Source organism: Contarinia nasturtii, unplaced genomic scaffold (genome assembly GCF_009176525.2).
Source record: "Contarinia nasturtii isolate CC-2019 unplaced genomic scaffold, AAFC_CNas_1.1 Cnas_scaffold_129, whole genome shotgun sequence".
Classification (NCBI taxonomy): Eukaryota; Metazoa; Arthropoda; class Insecta; order Diptera; family Cecidomyiidae; genus Contarinia; species Contarinia nasturtii.
In genome coordinates, this window is record NW_022197486.1 from 5,135,141 (window position 1) to 5,153,723 (window position 18,583).

At 34.3% G+C, this 18,583-nt stretch overlaps 2 protein-coding genes across 5 annotated transcripts in view; one reads left to right on the forward strand and one right to left on the reverse strand.

Annotated features, from left to right (window-relative positions):
• Positions 1-8,842, forward strand: part of LOC116342923 (low-density lipoprotein receptor-related protein 6) — a 39,586-nt gene extending 30,744 nt beyond the window's left edge. The window contains exons 3-11 of the mRNA XM_031770733.1: positions 2,381-3,071; positions 3,138-3,376; positions 3,470-5,544; positions 5,606-5,766; positions 6,021-6,290; positions 6,393-6,850; positions 6,926-7,038; positions 7,129-7,197; positions 7,270-8,842. Coding sequence (XP_031626593.1) covers positions 2,381-3,071; positions 3,138-3,376; positions 3,470-5,544; positions 5,606-5,766; positions 6,021-6,290; positions 6,393-6,850; positions 6,926-7,038; positions 7,129-7,197; positions 7,270-8,118 — 4,925 coding nt within the window. The 3' untranslated portion in view covers positions 8,119-8,842. The remainder of the gene's footprint in view (positions 1-2,380; positions 3,072-3,137; positions 3,377-3,469; positions 5,545-5,605; positions 5,767-6,020; positions 6,291-6,392; positions 6,851-6,925; positions 7,039-7,128; positions 7,198-7,269) is intronic.
• Positions 8,843-10,471: 1,629 nt separating this feature from the next.
• LOC116341526 (long-chain-fatty-acid--CoA ligase 1) lies at positions 10,472-16,864 on the reverse strand. Of its 4 annotated transcripts, none has more exons than XM_031768644.1 (10): positions 16,628-16,864; positions 16,185-16,284; positions 14,545-14,718; positions 13,704-14,081; positions 13,011-13,173; positions 12,241-12,594; positions 11,959-12,161; positions 11,524-11,835; positions 10,801-10,974; positions 10,472-10,733 (listed from the first exon to the last, which is right to left on the reverse strand). In XM_031768644.1, exons 1-10 carry the CDS (start codon positions 16,639-16,641, stop codon positions 10,596-10,598), a joined length of 2,010 nt encoding a protein of 669 aa, XP_031624504.1. In that variant the 5' UTR covers positions 16,642-16,864; the 3' UTR covers positions 10,472-10,595. The 4 variants fall into 4 exon arrangements, with proteins under 4 accessions (XP_031624504.1, XP_031624529.1, XP_031624521.1 ...); XM_031768669.1 differs by having other exon boundaries at positions 16,185-16,375; XM_031768661.1 differs by having other exon boundaries at positions 16,185-16,420.
• Between the last annotated feature and the right edge of the window lie 1,719 nt (positions 16,865-18,583).

Below are 18,583 nucleotides of genomic sequence, written 5' to 3' on the forward strand. Positions count from 1 at the left end.
CTGGACTTTTTTCACTGTTTGAGTGCTCTATACCGAGTCTCCGAGAGTTTCATATAAACTTGCTATGTGATACCCATTGAACAGATTTTTTTCTCAATTCTCATACATACGTATTTTCAACCAATAAAAAAATAAATAAGAACGAATTAAAATAAAGTTGTAAATAGAAATGGACCCGTTAAAAATTCTTTGATTAAATCGAATACTAAAAAAAATTTCAATAGAAGTGAATTATAAAATTATTTTCAATGGCGTGTGAAATAAAATATATAGTTCACTTTTATTGAAACTTTTTCTTTGACTTCCTTTAATCTCATAATTTTTTTGGGTTCCATTTCTATTTTGAATTTTTCGAGAAGTAGTTTTTATTCTACCTCATTCATATATTCAATATACAAAATCGATTGAAGCGGCCATTTGTGAAAAATCTAACAAAATCAGTGTGTGATTTCGGCTTGGCAAACGAGCTACAGTAACTCTGATATACAATGCATATCATATTTTTAATACACACACACACACACACACACACACACACACACACACACACACACTCACAACATCTCTTTATGCAGTCTCGCTTCTGCTCTTACTCTCTTTCTATTTCTCATTTCGTTGTGCCAACACTGGGTGCGAGCACGAGTAAGCAGCACAGCCGAACGAAAGACAAGAGCAGCGACTGGCTGCACACATCACACTCCAGCCACCACTCATATTATATCTTTGCCATAATGAGGTGTTAAAATTTTTAAGTAGAATGAATATGAGACGAACACACGAGGCAAACAATATATAAACAGGGTTTGGCGAAACGAAAAGCATCTGAATAATCTGCCTGTGTTTTTTTCCTCTTTTTTTACTCTTCTCTCTCTCTCTCTTGCTCTTTCTCTCCTTTTCATTTACCTTGCATATGCCAATTTCATTGCGATCTTGATATGTGCACTTGCAACGGATGTGCACTCGCGCTCTTCTGTATATACTGCCTGTTGGCTGCAATAAATGCAAAGCAATTACAACAGAACCACAAACGAAAAAAGAACAACAGCACCAACAACAAAAAAATGTATAAATAACAAGTGAACAAGAAACGCCAAAAGAACATAAATATATCGCGATATTAACAGGGCTAATGCGATGCAGTTGATGAAGGGACGTATGAACGAACGGACACATAGCGCAAACGAAAAATACATTTTGAATTTATGGAAATCACAGTGTTTCTGGGCTGTCTCGTAAAATTTTTTGTAATTTTTCATTTGCTCAAGTCATTTTGACACATATAGGAAGCAAGCCGAGCCCAAACACCAAATTCAATCGTTCAGATGCATCTTCCTTGTTTTACTTCATCTACTTCGTACACACTCGATTCTCAATCTATCAAAGAAATGGCATAGCATTTCGTTTGACTCGATTCAATCTATATGCGTTGAGTTTTTTGTTTGTTTCTCTATTCATTTCATAACGTAGAGCATAACATTTTCTTTAATAATAAAAAAAAATATTTATTTTTGTGTTCGATCGATTTGTATTCAACACGCACTGGTCACAAGTTGTGAGAGCATCAATTTCGATGGATCAATGGACGCAGTGCATTGTATAACCTCTGGTGCTATCAATAGGAACGATGGAAAGCATCTTATTTCTGATTTTCTCATTATCTTTTCTCTTGTTTTTCTTCAATCACTCACATATTTAATCACACATATGCCTACCAATACATGGACGCTTTTTTTGTTGTGCCGTATTTTCTCTCTTATTATTCAAAAATGCAGCAATTTCAGTTAATGAAACTTTTAATCGATTTTTATGTTCGATGTCGTTTACTTGTTTTCGACACTTACGCATATATATATTTTTTTGCATATATCGTCTCAACTTGTTTTGTACAAAATACACCACAAACTCACACACTCTTTCTCTCACACTGCCGTTCAAAATGAAACGATTAAGCAAACAAATGCCTGCTGTTTCATTTTTGACCGAATAAATTTCAAATGGAAGAAGGAAAAAAGAATGTATTTATGATCCAAGAGATATTTATGTATGCAATTTAAAATCCGTCCGTTTTGTTTTTACACTGGTTTTGTTTGAGTAAGTTTTTATCTTGGTTCACAGTTTGATCGACGAATGCAGATTAAATCAAAAGAATGTCATTTCAGTGCTGATTTATTTGATGCAATGTGATGTACGCAAAGATAAAATTCGATTTAATGACAAAATAAGGACGTTGTGCATGCCCCCCAGAGTCATCTTTTTTTTTCATTCAATAAAATTAACACATCCTTTCGATAATCATAATTATTATAATAATGATTTTTTTTTGTTTTGTCCATTTCACATTCTCATCATTCTTTATGTATGTTATTTTGTTATATTTCAGTATTTGCCATAATAACACAAACGATTGCTGTACCAGTGTCGTTGCTGTTCACCACATATCATGACATTCGGCTTGCAAATATAACGCGGCAAAATGGGCCGCCATCATCAATTGAAGTAATTGCCAAAGATTTACCAGAAGCGGGTGCCTTAGATTTTTACTATGAAAAACAACTGGTTTGTTGGACCGATCAAGTGTTGCAGCGCATACAATGTATGAAATTGAATGGAACACATCAAAATTCAACAATACAAAATGTGATAAGCATTGGCATTGAAAAACCAGAAGGTATTGCTATTGATTGGTACACGGAAAATATTTATTGGACGGACGGTGATTCAAATCGTATTGAGGTGGCCACATTGAATGGCAAACATCAAAAGGTACTATTTTGGTCGGATTTAGATCAACCGCGTGCCATTGCATTGGTACCATCAAAAGCGCTCATGATTTGGAGTGATTGGGGTGATAATCCAAAAATTGAAAGTGCAGCGATGGACGGTGATCCAAGCACACGACGAACTTTAGTTAGAGAAAATATTTTTTGGCCAAATGGACTAACGGTTGACATTGAAAAAGAGCTCATTTATTGGGTTGATGGCAATCTAAAATTTCTGGATGTCATGAATCTTGACGGATCGAATCGTAGGACACTGGTTAAAGATATTAAAGACGTTGCATATCCATATAGGTAAGATATTTAAAACAAAAACGAGATTCTTAACTTTTACTAAACAAATATTGCAATTATTTACAGTGTGACGGTGTCTCCGACTCATAATCGTCTGTACTGGACCGATTGGAAAATTGGTTCGATTCATACGCATGATTTGAATACGAACGAAACACGTGAGCTGATTGATACACCGGATGTACCGTTGGTTATTCACGTGTGGGACGAACGTTTACAGCCACATGGTGACAATCCATGCAAGCACAACAACGGCAATTGTTCACATTTGTGTTTGTTATCAAATTCAACAGCTGGTTTCACATGTAAGTTAGAAATATCATCGTTTTCATCATTTCAAACATCGATTTTACACAATCAACATTTTAATAATAATATGTTCAATATGAAATTTTCAGGTGCATGTCCGACCGGTATAAAATTGATAACACCAACAAAATGTGCCGACGATACACAAGACATGCTATTTTTGGTGCAACGTACCCAAGTCAGTCGTATATCACTTGATTCACCCGATTACACTGTGTACGGTTTATCATTGGGTCGTGTAAAATATGCCATTGCAATCGATTACGATCCAGTCGATGGTTATATCTATTGGTCGGATGAAGAGGTGCATGCAATTCGGAAGGCACGTCTTGATGGTACCGGTCAAATGGATATCATTACAACTGAAATTGAGCATCCCGATGGTTTGGCCATCGATTGGTTGGCAAGAAATTTGTATTGGACGGACACCGGAACCGATCGCATTGAAGTGTGTCGCTTGAATGGTGAACATCGAAAAGTAATAATCAATGAAAATTTGGACGAACCAAGAGCAATTGCATTGGCACCGTCATTGGGATGGATGTTTTGGAGTGATTGGAATGAGAAAAAGCCGAAAATTGAACGGGCCGCATTGGATGGTTCGGGACGAACGACACTAGTTGAAATAAATTTGGGTTGGCCGAATGGCATTGCACTTGATATTGAAGCGAGAAAAATCTATTGGTGTGATGCAAAAACCGATCGAATTGAAGTTGAAAACATGGATCCAGATCATGATGGTTATGCACGACGTACAATAATAAGTGAAAATTTACCGCATGTATTTGCATTAAGTATTCTCGATGAATATTTATATTGGACGGATTGGCAACGTCGTTCAATCGATCGTGCAAATAAAATTACCGGAAATGATCGTGTTACAGTTCTCGATCAGTATCCCGATTTGATGGGCTTAAAAGTGGTACGATTAAAGGAAATAAAAGGCACCAGTCCGTGTGCAATTAAAAATGGTAATTGTTCGCATTTATGTTTGAATCGACCGACCGATTATGTGTGCCGTTGTCCAATCGATCATGAATTGGCCAAAGATAAAAGAACCTGCATAAAACCATCAGCATTTTTATTATTTTCACGAAATCCATCTGGTTTGGGAAAATCACTTGATTTCGGTAGCATTGGTCGCATATCAATCGATTACAACGAAGACAATCACAATGACTATAAAATTCCATTCAAAGATCTTCGTGATGCACATTCAATTGATGTGCATGTGTATGAAAATCGAATTTATTGGACTGATCAACGGTTACGTTGTATTTTAAGTGCATTTATAAATGGTTCAGATGTTCAAAAAATTGTCGATTCGGGACTTATACGACCGGAAGGTATAGCTGTCGATTGGATTGCACGCAATGTTTATTGGACAGATTCGGAAGCAACACGTATTGAAGTAACACGATTAGATGGTAGCAGTCGACGTATTCTATTATGGAAAGGTATCGAAGAGCCACGCAGTTTGGTATTGGAACCAACAAAAGGCTTTATGTATTGGTCGGAATGGCCATCGGATTCGATTCGTCGTGCGGCATTAGACGGTTCGGATTTGTTAACAATTATTTCTGGTGCAAATCAAGCATCCGGTCTTACAATTGATATGGATACACGTCGTTTATATTGGGCATCGTCCAGACCATCGGCCATCGAATCGGCTGATTGGGATGGTAAAAATCGACAAAAACTTGTTACCGCTGACATTGATCGACCGTATGCAGTTACACTGTTTCAAGACTATGTATACTGGAGCGAATGGATGTCGGGCGATATTAAACGTGCAAACAAAGTTTCGGGCACCAATCAAACTCTAGTTCATAGCAATTTAGATTATACAAGTTCACTATTGGTCTATCATAAGAATCGACAAAATGGCACAAATCCATGTCATGAGAATAATGGTGGATGTCAACATTTATGTCTTGCGTTGCCAGGACGACGCGGTAAAATATGTGCATGTCCAACACATTTTGTACTTGCAAAAGATGGTATGTCGTGCATTCCACCCAAAAACTATGTTATCTTCAGTCAGAAAAACTCATTTGGACGACTATTGACGAATGCTAGCGATGCTCCTGATGCTCCAATACCAGTTTTGGGCAAAAATATTCGAGCCATCGAATATGATCCCATTCATCATACCATTTATTGGGTAATGAAATTTAAAAATTTGATAAAAATTTCGATATTAATTTAAAAAAAATTAAAAATAGATTGAAGCCAAAGGTCATAGCATTCGACGATCGTTTGATAATGGAACTAAAGGCAATATATTCATTGGACCCAGAGCACAACTGTTTGACATTGCCATCGATACTATTGGACGTTTGCTGTTTTGGTCATGTTCCTCTATGAATACAATTAATGTTACAAGGTTTGTTTCTCCTTAATTACTTATTTTTTCAGAGTTTACATTTATTCTCCAAAATTTACTCTTGGAAACTAATAATAAATGGAAATTTCTACAAACTACGTGTCAACCTCAAATACTTTCCCCTTACACACTAGGTGTGTACGGAAAATTAAAACCGGGAAACAGAGAAACATTTTGAGAGTTTAATTTTTTGTTTGTTTTTTAATTTCTTTCTTGTATTCTTTGTATATATTCATAATTTAATCAAATTTCAGATTGGATGGTATGGAATTGGGTGTAGTTGATATTGGCGATTCCGAAAAACCACGAAGCATTGCCGTCCATTCGATGAAACGTTTACTATTTTGGACGGATGTTGGAAGTCAACAATCGATTTATCGTTCCCGTATTGATGGTGCCGATCGTCTTACTTTGGCAATTAAACTCGATGGAATTGCTGCTATTGCTGTTGATCAAGACTTGGATCTTCTTTTCTATGCCTATAACAAGCGTATCGATGTCATGGATCTCGATGGACGCAATAAGTGAGTGATTTGTTGTAAACAATGTTCTTTAAAAATTCAATTTTTTCTGTTCAAACTTTTTCAAACCATGATTCAATCGTTTTTTTTTTTTTTTGGTAACAGGAGAAATTTGGTATCGACGCATGTGAGTTTGGTAGTATCATTGGCGGCGCTTCAAGGTTATTGCTATTGGTTGGATGAAAAGGCTGGTGTTGAACGTGTGACTATAACCGGCGACGGAAGACGTGCTGAATTAACACAACGCGCACTTCAAATAACCGATATTGTGGCCGTTTCCATGCCTGACATGAAAATGATTCGAAATCATACATGCTCATCGAATCGTGCAAAGTGTTCACATTTCTGCATTGCTGAATATTCGAAAACCGAAACGGACATTTGTTCATGTCCACAAGGTCAAATGTTGCTTCAGGATAAACACAGTTGTGGTGCATTGCCAGCATGTGGTCCAAATCATTTCACATGTGCGGCACCAGTTTATGGAACATCTGATGAGAATTCAAGCTCTGATCTTAATAAAGATTGCATTCCATCGAGTTGGCGATGCGATGGACAAAACGGTAAGATCACATTGGCTGAAGGCTAGACTGAAATAATAAATTAAAATAATATATTTTTTTATCGTTTATTCATAGATTGTCCCGATAAATCGGACGAAGTTGGTTGTCCGTCGTGCCGGCCAGATCAATTCCGTTGTACATCTGGCGAATGTATTGAAAAGCATCAAGTTTGTGATGGAACGACACATGTAAGTTCATTGCACCAGAAAAATGAATATATATATTTTTTTTATTTTACAAATAAAAATTCAAAATGATTTTCAACTATATTTTTATAGTGTTCTGATGGTCATGATGAAGCGAATTGCTGTAAACGAGCACAAGATTTCCAATGTCCAAGTAATAAGGTATGTCCGACTCACCTTCAAGCCAATAGAAACAACATTAATTGTGTGTTATTTTTGCAAATTCAATCACAGGTGTGCATTTCAGCCGCATTGCTATGCGATGGATGGGATAATTGTCCAGAAAGTGCTGACGAATCGGAGGAAATATGTAGCATGCAGAAAAAACCCCGTCCACCACCATCCGATAAGAAAACAATATTTGTTGGTGTTTTTGTTGTCGTAATAATAGTATGTTTAATTGCATACACAAATGTACGACGAACACAAATTTGTCGCACCAAATTAGCGGGTGCTGTAAATGAACCCAAAGATGATCAAGCAATGGACCCACTATCACCAGCCACACATAAACCAACACATGTATCAAAAATTACGGCTGTATCAGACAATGTACGAATGTCAACGCTAAATAGTCGAAACACCGTCGCAAATAGTTATGATCGAAATAATATTACGGGTGCATCGAGCTCAACAACAAACGGCAGCATTGGATATATTAATCCACCACCAAGTCCAGAGACAATACGTGCAAATAGCCATCGACCGTACAATCGACATTATAAAAAAGTGAATAAACCGCCACCACCATCGCCAGCCGAAACAACCGATTTTTGCGATGAAAGTGATGAATATCGAACGCATTCGCGTATTCGATCACCATTGTCATGTGATCCGCACGACTATCGAACTAATATCCTGCGAACGGCCAGCAATGGCACAGGAAGTATTAATAGCAATAGTTTAAGAAAAGCACGGTATTGCTATGATCGTGAACCATGTCCACCACCGCCAACACCACGATCACATTATCATTCGGATGGTCATCAAGCACCAGAGAGCCCTTCCACACCATCGCCCATTCGATCCGTATCCAGTTCGACATACTCACCACCACCACCATCGCCTCAACTCAAAAACTAAAATCCATTTTGTAAATTAAAACAACCAAGAGATTATTTTTGAATTTTTTTTTTTTAGATCGAAACATTAATTGCCAAGTCCAGCAAAGAAATGTGCCTATTAAGAAAACTCGACATTTTCTTTAACGAAAACTTAGCCGATTTTATTGTTATCCAAACAAAACTTAAGAAATCTTGTGTTGCATATATGGAGACGGTTTTTTTCTCTCTTGAAATAATAAAATGACAAGGGAATCGTTATTTAGAGATGTATGTATGTCGAAAAAAAAAATAGTTTTTTTAAATGAACATGTGATAGCACCCTAAAGATTCGTTATGGGATCAGAAACTGAAATCAACAAAAAAAAAAAACAATTAAAGAAATAGCAGAGAGTCAAAAAAGCAGTGATTCACTCGATACATATACATGTATATGTGTGCAATCACGTAATTCACTTGCATTGTAATATATTTCGAAGAGACATATTGAAATTAACATTAGTTTTAGTTTTACATATTTTAATTATTATTATTTTTTGTTAGCAAAGACTGAGCTGACGTTTACGTTTCAGTTGACTTTATATATATTGTGTATTAGTATTTTATTGTGGACAAATATATTTCAATAATAAAAAATATATTGACTTAAAATGGGAATTATAACATATATTCAAATAGATCCAAACAAATTCGAAATTAATTTTACTAAGAAAACATAATTTCTGTTCGTAAAATTGTCTTTCAGAACTGAAAATAAATTACATTTTATTCGACGAAGAAATTTTAATTGTAAGATTCTGTATAAAATTCAATTGCGTAAAAATAAAAAATCGTTTTCTAAAAAATATCTGTATTTTGTTCTGTATTTTTTATACGGTATTCCAGTGGAGGTGCCAAGAACTCTATTGCTAAACCTAAAATTGCCGTCCTAAATGTAAAAGTAAAGCTTGTGCTTGAATTTTTTTATGCGATTTTATAGATATGAAATTTAGCAATTGCTTCTCTGGTTAAACCGCGTGGGATCGAAAAAAACAATTAAAGAAATAGCAGAAAGTCAGGAAAGCAGTGATGTACTCGATATTATATATACAGGGTGGCACATATAATAGGCTCACTCTTAGGGGTTGGGAATTTTGAAAAACCCTTTGGAAGGTATGTTGGGGGTTAAACATAAAAAATTTCTATCGGTTTGGAATTTTGAATTTTTCCCCAGGGGGGTGGGGGTGCCCCAAATTTTTCAAAAGTTTATCGGATCAAAAAATAATGTTGTTTAGAATGACGAGAGAAATTTTTCAGGACCCTTGCCCTCCAACCTAGCAACCTGCTCAAAGCTTACTCGCTTCCACCCCCGCCTCCAAGTCCCCCCACCCGGGGGACCACAAGGGGGTCGGGGGTCAAAACCCCCAAGACATGATTTTTTTGGCCTGAAACCCCGAAATTCAGAATCAGCATGAAAAATTACCTTAGAATCGATATTTTTCTCATCCACGTTTTTTCACAAATTTTGGAAGTGGTTGAGTTCAAATGTTGCTCAAAATTTACAAATGGATTCATTTTCGTAAATAACCAGACAATATATTGAACTAACTGGTCAGTTGAGCTGACAGTACGTTAGCCAGCTAAATGGGCTAAAACAATATACGTTATTGTTTTAATGATGAATCACTTCTCTTGTTTTAATAGAAGTGATTGTTCATTATAACAATAACTTCTATTGTTTTTGTCCATTTAGCTGGCTAACGTACTGTCAGCTCAACTGACCAGTTGGTTCAATATATTGTCTGTAAATAACTCGGTTACCAGATAAGCGGAAAAAACGAACGGTTCTTTCGACGCGGAATCCGAAAGTTGCCAGAAATATGATAAAAAGTAGAGGCTAACGATGGCCGAAACATCGTACGGTTTCTTTAAAATAAACGTTCATTTTCACTAAAAAAATCCTTTAAAACTTATTTGCAGACCCAATATTTTGGCTGAATTTTAGTGATATTCTGTCATTTTGATATATTTTTTTTTGTTTGTCTTATAGTTTAAATTAGAGCAAAAAAATAAAGATGCTGACTGTTTGTCATAGTTTTTTTTGAAGAATTTTTCATACATATATTATCATTGATATAAACTTTATGCTATTCACACCTAAGCCTCGCTATACAAAAAGAACACATAAAAATTGCTGGAAAATATTCTCGTTGACCATTCAAATTTATTGTTGAATTTCATAGAATTCCGACTTTTGTGATACCTTTGGCATAGAAACAAGTTGTGATGTACATGTCTATGATCGAAATTTCATTGAGTGCCATTCAAACAATTACAGAAATCATTTTCTTTCTAGAAACGCCTGTGTAGTTCAAGTGTAAACAAGAATTAGTACGTATAATAAAAGTGTTAGTGTATGGCACAGACTCCATACAAACGCCGACACAGCTCGCTTTATTTGATTTACAATATTTTTTTAAACAATATGAGGCTAATTTCAGCTACTAAAGTAAAAGATATTCAAGGCAGATGTGTGTACATATCGTCCAACTGTGGTTTGAAATAATTTTTGATTTGTGGTCGCTTCAGTTTGAACATTGGTGTAAGTAAACCATTCTGAATGGAAAATGGATCGGGATGAAGATAAATATCTTTAACCTAGAATAAAAAGAACCGCCACATTTAAATCGACATTTTGAAACGATCAATCCATTATGAGCACTACCTGTTCGAAGGATTTTAGGCCATTTTGTTTACCCCAAGAAAGCATATCGTTCAAAATGAGTTCCTTTACTTTTTTATGGCTGCAAAGTACGCTCAGTGTTCCGGGTATATGATTTTCTTTAGCCCAGCTTTTAAGTACATCTACATCAGGTACTACAATGGCAACAATACCACTCTGAAAAGAATATTTAGAAAATTAATAATTAAAAAAAAATGATCTGATCCGAGGGATTGAACTATCCCTAGAGATGCGGATATTACCCCTTTACTTTGGACATTTTTTCGTAATAATTTTGAAAGTGAAGTCTTTTTTAAGGTTTACCCATTTTTTGGGAGACGAAGCTTACACTAGTTATAATAAGATTTCGGAAGTGAAGACCAAAAAGAGGTGCCAACTCAGAATCAGAGTTTAATAACCTCGTTTTGGATTTTTTTTTTGTAAAAATGAAACCCTGCTCCGATTTTGACAAACTTTAAGGGACGTTCAAACAAAAGATAAGAATTGAAATCACGAAGACAAACATCGAGTACAACTGTATTGATCACTACTTCGATGTTGAATTCATCCATTCCTTGGACATTTTTACAATTTTGCATGTTGCTAAAATTTTAGCAAACAATAAATGAAAAAATTGGATAGTTTTGTTTTTTTTTTTTTTTTTTTTTTTTTTTTTTTTTTTTTTTTTTTTTTTGATTTCAAGTGTTTATAAATTAACGAAGTTACCTTCAAACTTTCACCGTAAACAAAGTTTTGTAAAATATATTGACTTTTCACGTAAATTGCTTCAATTTTGTCCGGCACTATATATTCCCCTTGACTAAGTTTGAATGTGTGTTTTCGTCGATCGATAATTTTGAGAGTGCCATTGGCCAACCACATGCCAACGTCGCCGGTATGATGCCAACCGAATGAATCGATAACCTCAGCTGTACGCTCTGGATCCTTATAATAGCCACGAAATACGTTTGTTCCTTTAACACACACTTCACCTTGGTTATCAATTGCGAAATATTCCATCTCAGGCACATCCACCAGCTATTTGAAGTAAAAACAAATAATAAGATATTTAACACCGAATTGACTTTTGTATTGGAGATGATTCAATATTAACATTATGCCAAAAAATCAAAATGTCAAAATCTAAATATCATATGATACCTTTACGCAACAGCAGGCAACGGGTGGTCCAACATGTTCTGGAATGGAATCCCCACATATTGTCAATGAGACCGGAGCCGTACATTCTGTTTGTCCATAGCCTTCAACAATTATACAGCTTAATGCGCACCGCATAAATGTCATTACATTCCCGGCTAACGGTGCTGAGCCCACGATCATAAGACGAAGATTACCGCCAAATGCTGAAATGTGAATAGTTTTTGAATCGTTTGTTCGAACATCCAGTGTTTGGTTAAGATATTTGAATCAAAAGTTTCTTACACTCTTGAATTTTTCGAAAGACTAATTTATCCCATATTGAATTTTTTCGAATGATTTGACGGTTTAGTTCCGATTCTTTGGCTTTAAGTGCGGTATTATAAAGAAGCCTTCTCAAAGGTGATCCGGACAAATCGCTCATGAGTGTATCGTAAACGCGATTCAATAGTCGTGGTACTGCTGGCATAATTGTTGGTTTCAGAGCTCTTAGGTCATCGGTCAAGTTTCGAATATTACCGCAACTAAAGCCAACGGCTGCACCAGAATAGAAAATCCCATTTTCACAGCAACGTTCAAGCATATGTGCCAACGGCAAGTAAGATAGCATGATATCGCCATAGCGCGGACGTTGATCGCCTAACATACAATAAATAAATTAGAAATTCGAGAAATTCAATTGTTTGATTCATCAGTTTTGCTTAGGTGAAAATCTAAGTAGTCATTAATTATAGAATGTTATGATTGATGTGAAAATGTTTGTGTAATTTTTACGATTCTCGAAAGTGAGAATAATTTCAAAATAATGCGCTAAAGAGAACCAACTTGATTGTTGATGTCACTTTTGAAAATAGACGTGACTTTGCAAATCGACACTCATTCGTAATGACCCTTTAGCATCATAATTATTACATACAACATAGATTGCTGTATATATTTGAAAATTGTTCGAGTTTGCGCACGCATATGTATTCCGTCAAGTGTTTTCAAAGGAAATATGTGTTGTCATTTTTTGTGACTGACATCTTATTCTATGACAATGTTAAATAATTTACCTAATTGTAAAAGCACCGCACACATTGCGGCAACCACATTTTGATGTGTGAGTGTGACTCCTTTGGGATTGCCAGTTGTACCTGACGTATAACATATCGTACATATGTCTTCTGGATTTGGTGGAACAACCGGATGATCTTGCTTGGATCCACTTCTCTCAACCTGCAAATTTTTTGACAGTGCATTCAATCAATAAAAAGAAACAATCATCGATCGAACACATATTTGCAGCTCAGTAATTTATTTATTAATTTCTGTTATTGAATTAATAATTATTATTAATTTGCATCTTAGTCAAATTACTCATTATTAGTCACATTACAATGATGCTGAAGGTCAAATGAGCCATACGTTTGTCAGACTGTTTTCAAAAGTGACAGCATAGTTAATATTTTAAAATTGATCGATTGCATCATCGTCTCAATTTTTACATAAAGTGCATTGTTGATTGAGTGAGGTTGATGTTTACAATTACAAAAATGGCCGAATTAAGTAAATGAGATTGATTCAAAATTTCATCTCAACTTTATTTTTTGCAAGATTTTCAATAGAATTATTATAGCTGTTATAGTTTTGTATTAAGCTTTAAAAGAACAACATTTGGCAGATAAACACTTTATACACTTCATGATATTTTTAAAAAATGAAACTTATCATAAAGTAATGAATGAATAATGATGAAATAAGCATACCTCGTCAAAAGTGAAACAATCGACACCCCGATTTTTAGCACGTGTTATAGTTGCAGAACGAATGGAATCCGTAATGGTAATCAATCGCCTCAAACCATGTGGTGCTTTATCCAATATCATGTTTGCTTTTATGTCGTCTTCAACGATAACTGTTGACATGTCGGTTTGTTTTATTATGAAAGCACATGCATCTGGTCCAAGTGTATCATAAAGTGCAACAACAACGAGTGAATAACAGTAGGCTCCCTGTTCAAATAACGTCCATTCCGGTCTATTTGATGAATATATTCCAACCAAATCGTGAGGACGTACACCAAGATTAACTAATCCACATCCAAAATTTTTCGCTTTTAATAATGTTTCGTTGAATGTCATCCACTGAAAGGAAACAAATTGAAAAAATGTTGGTGCTTGAAATGCAACGAAATCGGAACGCTTATCATTGTTTCATCTTGATATTATCGGATTTCGGCATACTTGATCAATAGGAGTCGGAGAGATCCGATTAACCCTTGACGTTGGTTTACCTCCTAAAAATTTTCAAAGAATTTTTTAAAATTTCTAGGATTTTTTATTCGAAAACTGAAGACCTTTTTTTAGCTCAGCTAGGTTTAAAAGGGGAGATTAGCTCGGGGCATTTCCGAGAGAAAAATCTTACAATTTGCGAAATTCTCGTCTCCCCCAGTAATCAATCTTTTCCGAGTCTTGTCTATGCTTACAATCGGATCTTTTACTTACACCTCTCGATATTTTTTTAATTAATCCCGCTTAAATTTCTACCTTGATCAAGTATGTGTGTTCGTTTAGCATGAATTTCAAGCATAAATTTCGATGTAAATACCTGATATTTTGATGTAACGCTATCACGCCAACCTAAACATGGTCCATTGTTCGATTCATAAGATCCACGTCGAAATGTTTCATACAAAGTACGGGCATCATCGCTCAGAAAACTTATGAACATTCCATTTTTTGAATCTTTGAAAAATTTCGATGAATGTATTTGCTCATTTCCCTGGAAAAATAAAGAGAATTTTTTTTAAGCATATTACATATCTCGCACTCTCACTCTCATTCATTACAAGTATAAAGAAGATTTTATGTAGTAATTATAGAGCAGCCAAACGATTTCGATTGCCAAAGAAAGGTAAAAACCAATTCAAAATAGACAAAGAAAGATGGTGATTTTCAATGTGGTTTCAAGGGACATTTTGAAGAAATACCGGAACATTTCCCAAATACTTTTTCTCAAATGCGAAAATTCGCGATAAATCAATTTTATAATAATCTCAATCCTTTTTACACATAAACAGCCAAAATATGGTGTCCATTATTCTTGTAGAAGTTCATTGCCGCTTTTGCGATGGCACACTTCATGGAAAAACTTGGAATATCATCTCATGATCTTCAGTGTACACATTTTGATCCTGTAAAATGTCATTTCAAACAAACATTTCCTTCAAAACACTTTCAAAGCACACAAACAAAGTTTTGTCGCATTCCGTGTGCAGCATGGTATGCCTGTCAGGTTGCATATTTTTTTTATATACACAAGTGGGAACTAAAATGTGAACTATTTACAGAACCTTATGAAACGTTATTTTTTTGTTGTTGTTGTAAAAAAATAGAAAACATCGTTTGGATTGTTTCACTATTGTGTTTGTTATTTGAATATATATCCCATGTGACAGCTTTAAATCAAAAATAAACTATTTGAAAATAGTGTGTGCAGAAGGTGTTTATATCTTTTAGTCGGAGCTAAAATAAATTGTAAATTTTTGTATACATGTACAAAGTAAGCGAGGTAGAATGTGTGTATGGACGTTAAGTCGAAAGTGACAAGAAATGGAGAAAGCAATGAAATAAGAATGAAGAAGGAGAGAACGAGAAATCTATATACAGTTCAGTGTGGTGTTTGAGTCAAAAATGTGCTGCAGTCGCGGGTTTATACAGTGAGAACTATTTAAAAATAGCTATTTCGACCAAAACAAAAAAAAAAAAAACAGAAAAAAAACAAAATTTAAAAAATGACATTGGATCGTCTTCGTTGCTTTTAAATTTAGGAGGGATACCCATTTAGGTGTCGATTTTTATTGCATCGTATAATGCAATATGTTTGAAATTCTTAGCTAGGAGTCAGACACCAGTGTGATGAATTTCTTTTTTTCCCTTCACATTTTCCGTGAGTCTGTTCAATCTTCTCGAATTCTGAATCGCATTTCTTCCCCAAATTTTTTATTACGTTTATTTATTATCAATTTTATTGTTAAAAAATGGCCGACGTAAATGACAATATGGCTTTCAGAATGGGTAAATGAGCTTTGTTATTTAATCGGATTTTTACGGGTCATTTTCAAGTTTTGGTCACGAGAAAAATGAACCAAAACCGGGTGAGATCCTTTTTAGATAAAATCTAAAAATCAATAAAAAAACAACAACAACAACAACAGCAAATTGATTTGATTGACATTTTCGACTCACCTTTATAATTTCACTTTGGTGTGACATTTCGATTGGTAATCGAATTGCCTCGGTGGCCGTACAGCAAGCCATGATCGCACTATTTTTATTTCCCAAGTTTCTTTTATTTTATTTAAAAACAAATTGATTGCGATAAAATTGTGTGTATGCTTTTATGTTGAAGTTTCTGTTCAAAATATCGTTTGATTGTTCTACAATTTTGACAATAGACAACGAACTTCCATGTTATTTTGGTACTATACTGCAACAAAATCCACAAATAAAAAATAAATAATAATAACACATACACACACACACACTTGTTATATGTGATCGTTCAGTTTATCTTTTGTTATGTATATATTTTGACATCCATGAAATCAAATAATCAAACACAAATGGGGGAACATCATTCACTAGCAATTTAAAACAGTACTAAACAAAAACAAAACATTTTTAATTACGTGATTTTGGTCATTTTTTTTCTTTCTTTCTCTCTTTCTCTCTCTAATATTTTGTTGGCCAATCCATTGAAGGATGTATACAATCATGTTCCATTGTAACAAAAATCTTTTGGAAATAATAATTTTGGAAAAAATCAGCACCCATGCGTTAAACGGATAAGGATTTTATAGGAAAAATACATTGAAAAAATGTGCTGAATCTAATGAACGTTACAGACTAATATATGTTTTTCGTTGAAGAATCACATTTTGTGCACAAAGAATACACATTCTTTACATATATGTGCGGTTGTATTGATCGTGCTATGTTTCAATCCATAGTATAGTTCTGCGACGATTCAACGATATTCAACGAATCTATTTTAAAAATAAAAAAAAGAATGAAAGAATTAAGCTAGAGATCCCCTATGTCGCTCTATGTATTTATAGATATAATAGGTCATATTAAATGAATCGGTGAATACAAATGTACACCTACCTAAATCTCAGAAGCATGAACAATTGTTTTGGCTATAGTTACAACCAAGATTTAAACAAAAAATTACGAAAGTATTCTTTTGAACTATTTTCCATTTCCGAATTATTTTATGGCTTTTTTTCGACTAAATATGCCCGTAGAAGACAAATACGTTACCTTCTCGACCTTTAAGTTACCGTCACCTTTTCAACCATTTTCTCTGCTGCTCTCGAATTAAAAAAAAAAAAACATTACCTTTTCCAAACTAGTCACTTTCATATATGAATGAATTCGAAACTTCTGAACCAAACTCAACTTTCAAAGTGTTTTCTCAATATTTTCCAATATGTAGAAAAATGTGGAAAGTATCGAATCTTTAACAAAGAAGTGCAATCTTGTATATACAACATACGGAATTTATTTGTGAAGAAAGTTATGCAATGACCATTTTCAAGTTAGATTTTTTTTTAAGTAAACAGTAAAACTTTACTCATTTTATAATAAAACACCATGAGTTGTTTCGTTTAAGTTTTTTATTGGAAATATCAGATTATCAAAACGGGCAAGTAGGCTCACCGTAATACTTTCCTTCAGCTCATGATCAAGCATATAATCAAAATTATCGTGTAAAAAAAGTAAAAATGAATCGGAAATAATATTTTCATTGAATTGTCCCTACATATAACGGTACCCTCATATAGGATTATACAATTTCATCGTACACACTTTTTCTTACTTTGGTGGTGTGAATTCCATAAAAATGTGTACTTGGAAAAAAAAATTCGATGCACACAATAAGTTCGTCGTTTGAATATATTGCGGAGTAATGTCGTAGAAATTGGCGTTTACCCTATGAGTAGAAAGCGAATTATACGTGGGTTGCTTCAAAAAATGTGAGAATCGATGATTTCCAATTGCAAATATCAAACGAGATCATGGTACTCAGATTTAGCCGAAATTGATCGACAAAAACATGGCATTTTGATATGAGTGAAAACTCAAGAAATAATAGTTTTCGTTGCTCCAAATAATATTATAACATAGTTTTTTTTGCATAAATTTGTTGTTGTAACTAAATTTGAAGAGCTATTTTTTCATCGCATTGATTCAATTAAAAAATTGATCTACTGGACTACTCATCGGAATTTTTGTTTCAAGCTATCTCTTCAAATTCACTGATATTTTTTTTTGAAATTTTCTTGACAATTTTTGAAAATTCCTTAAATTCAAATTTTTTTGTCACTTTATGCATGAAACATTGAGCATAACCTGATTCCTTCAGATACACGTATAACATGATTCTATCTATTTTATGTATGTAATATAGAACATTTTGAGTAGGCCTATGCTTCAGAATCACATTTTTTTTCGTTGTATGATAAAAATTGGTATATAAGTGTGGTTAAAAAATTATAAAAATTAAGTTTACATAAGGGTACATACTATTTGCAGTAATAGAAACGCACTAGGTTTTTTGAGATAAGAAAATCAGCTACATG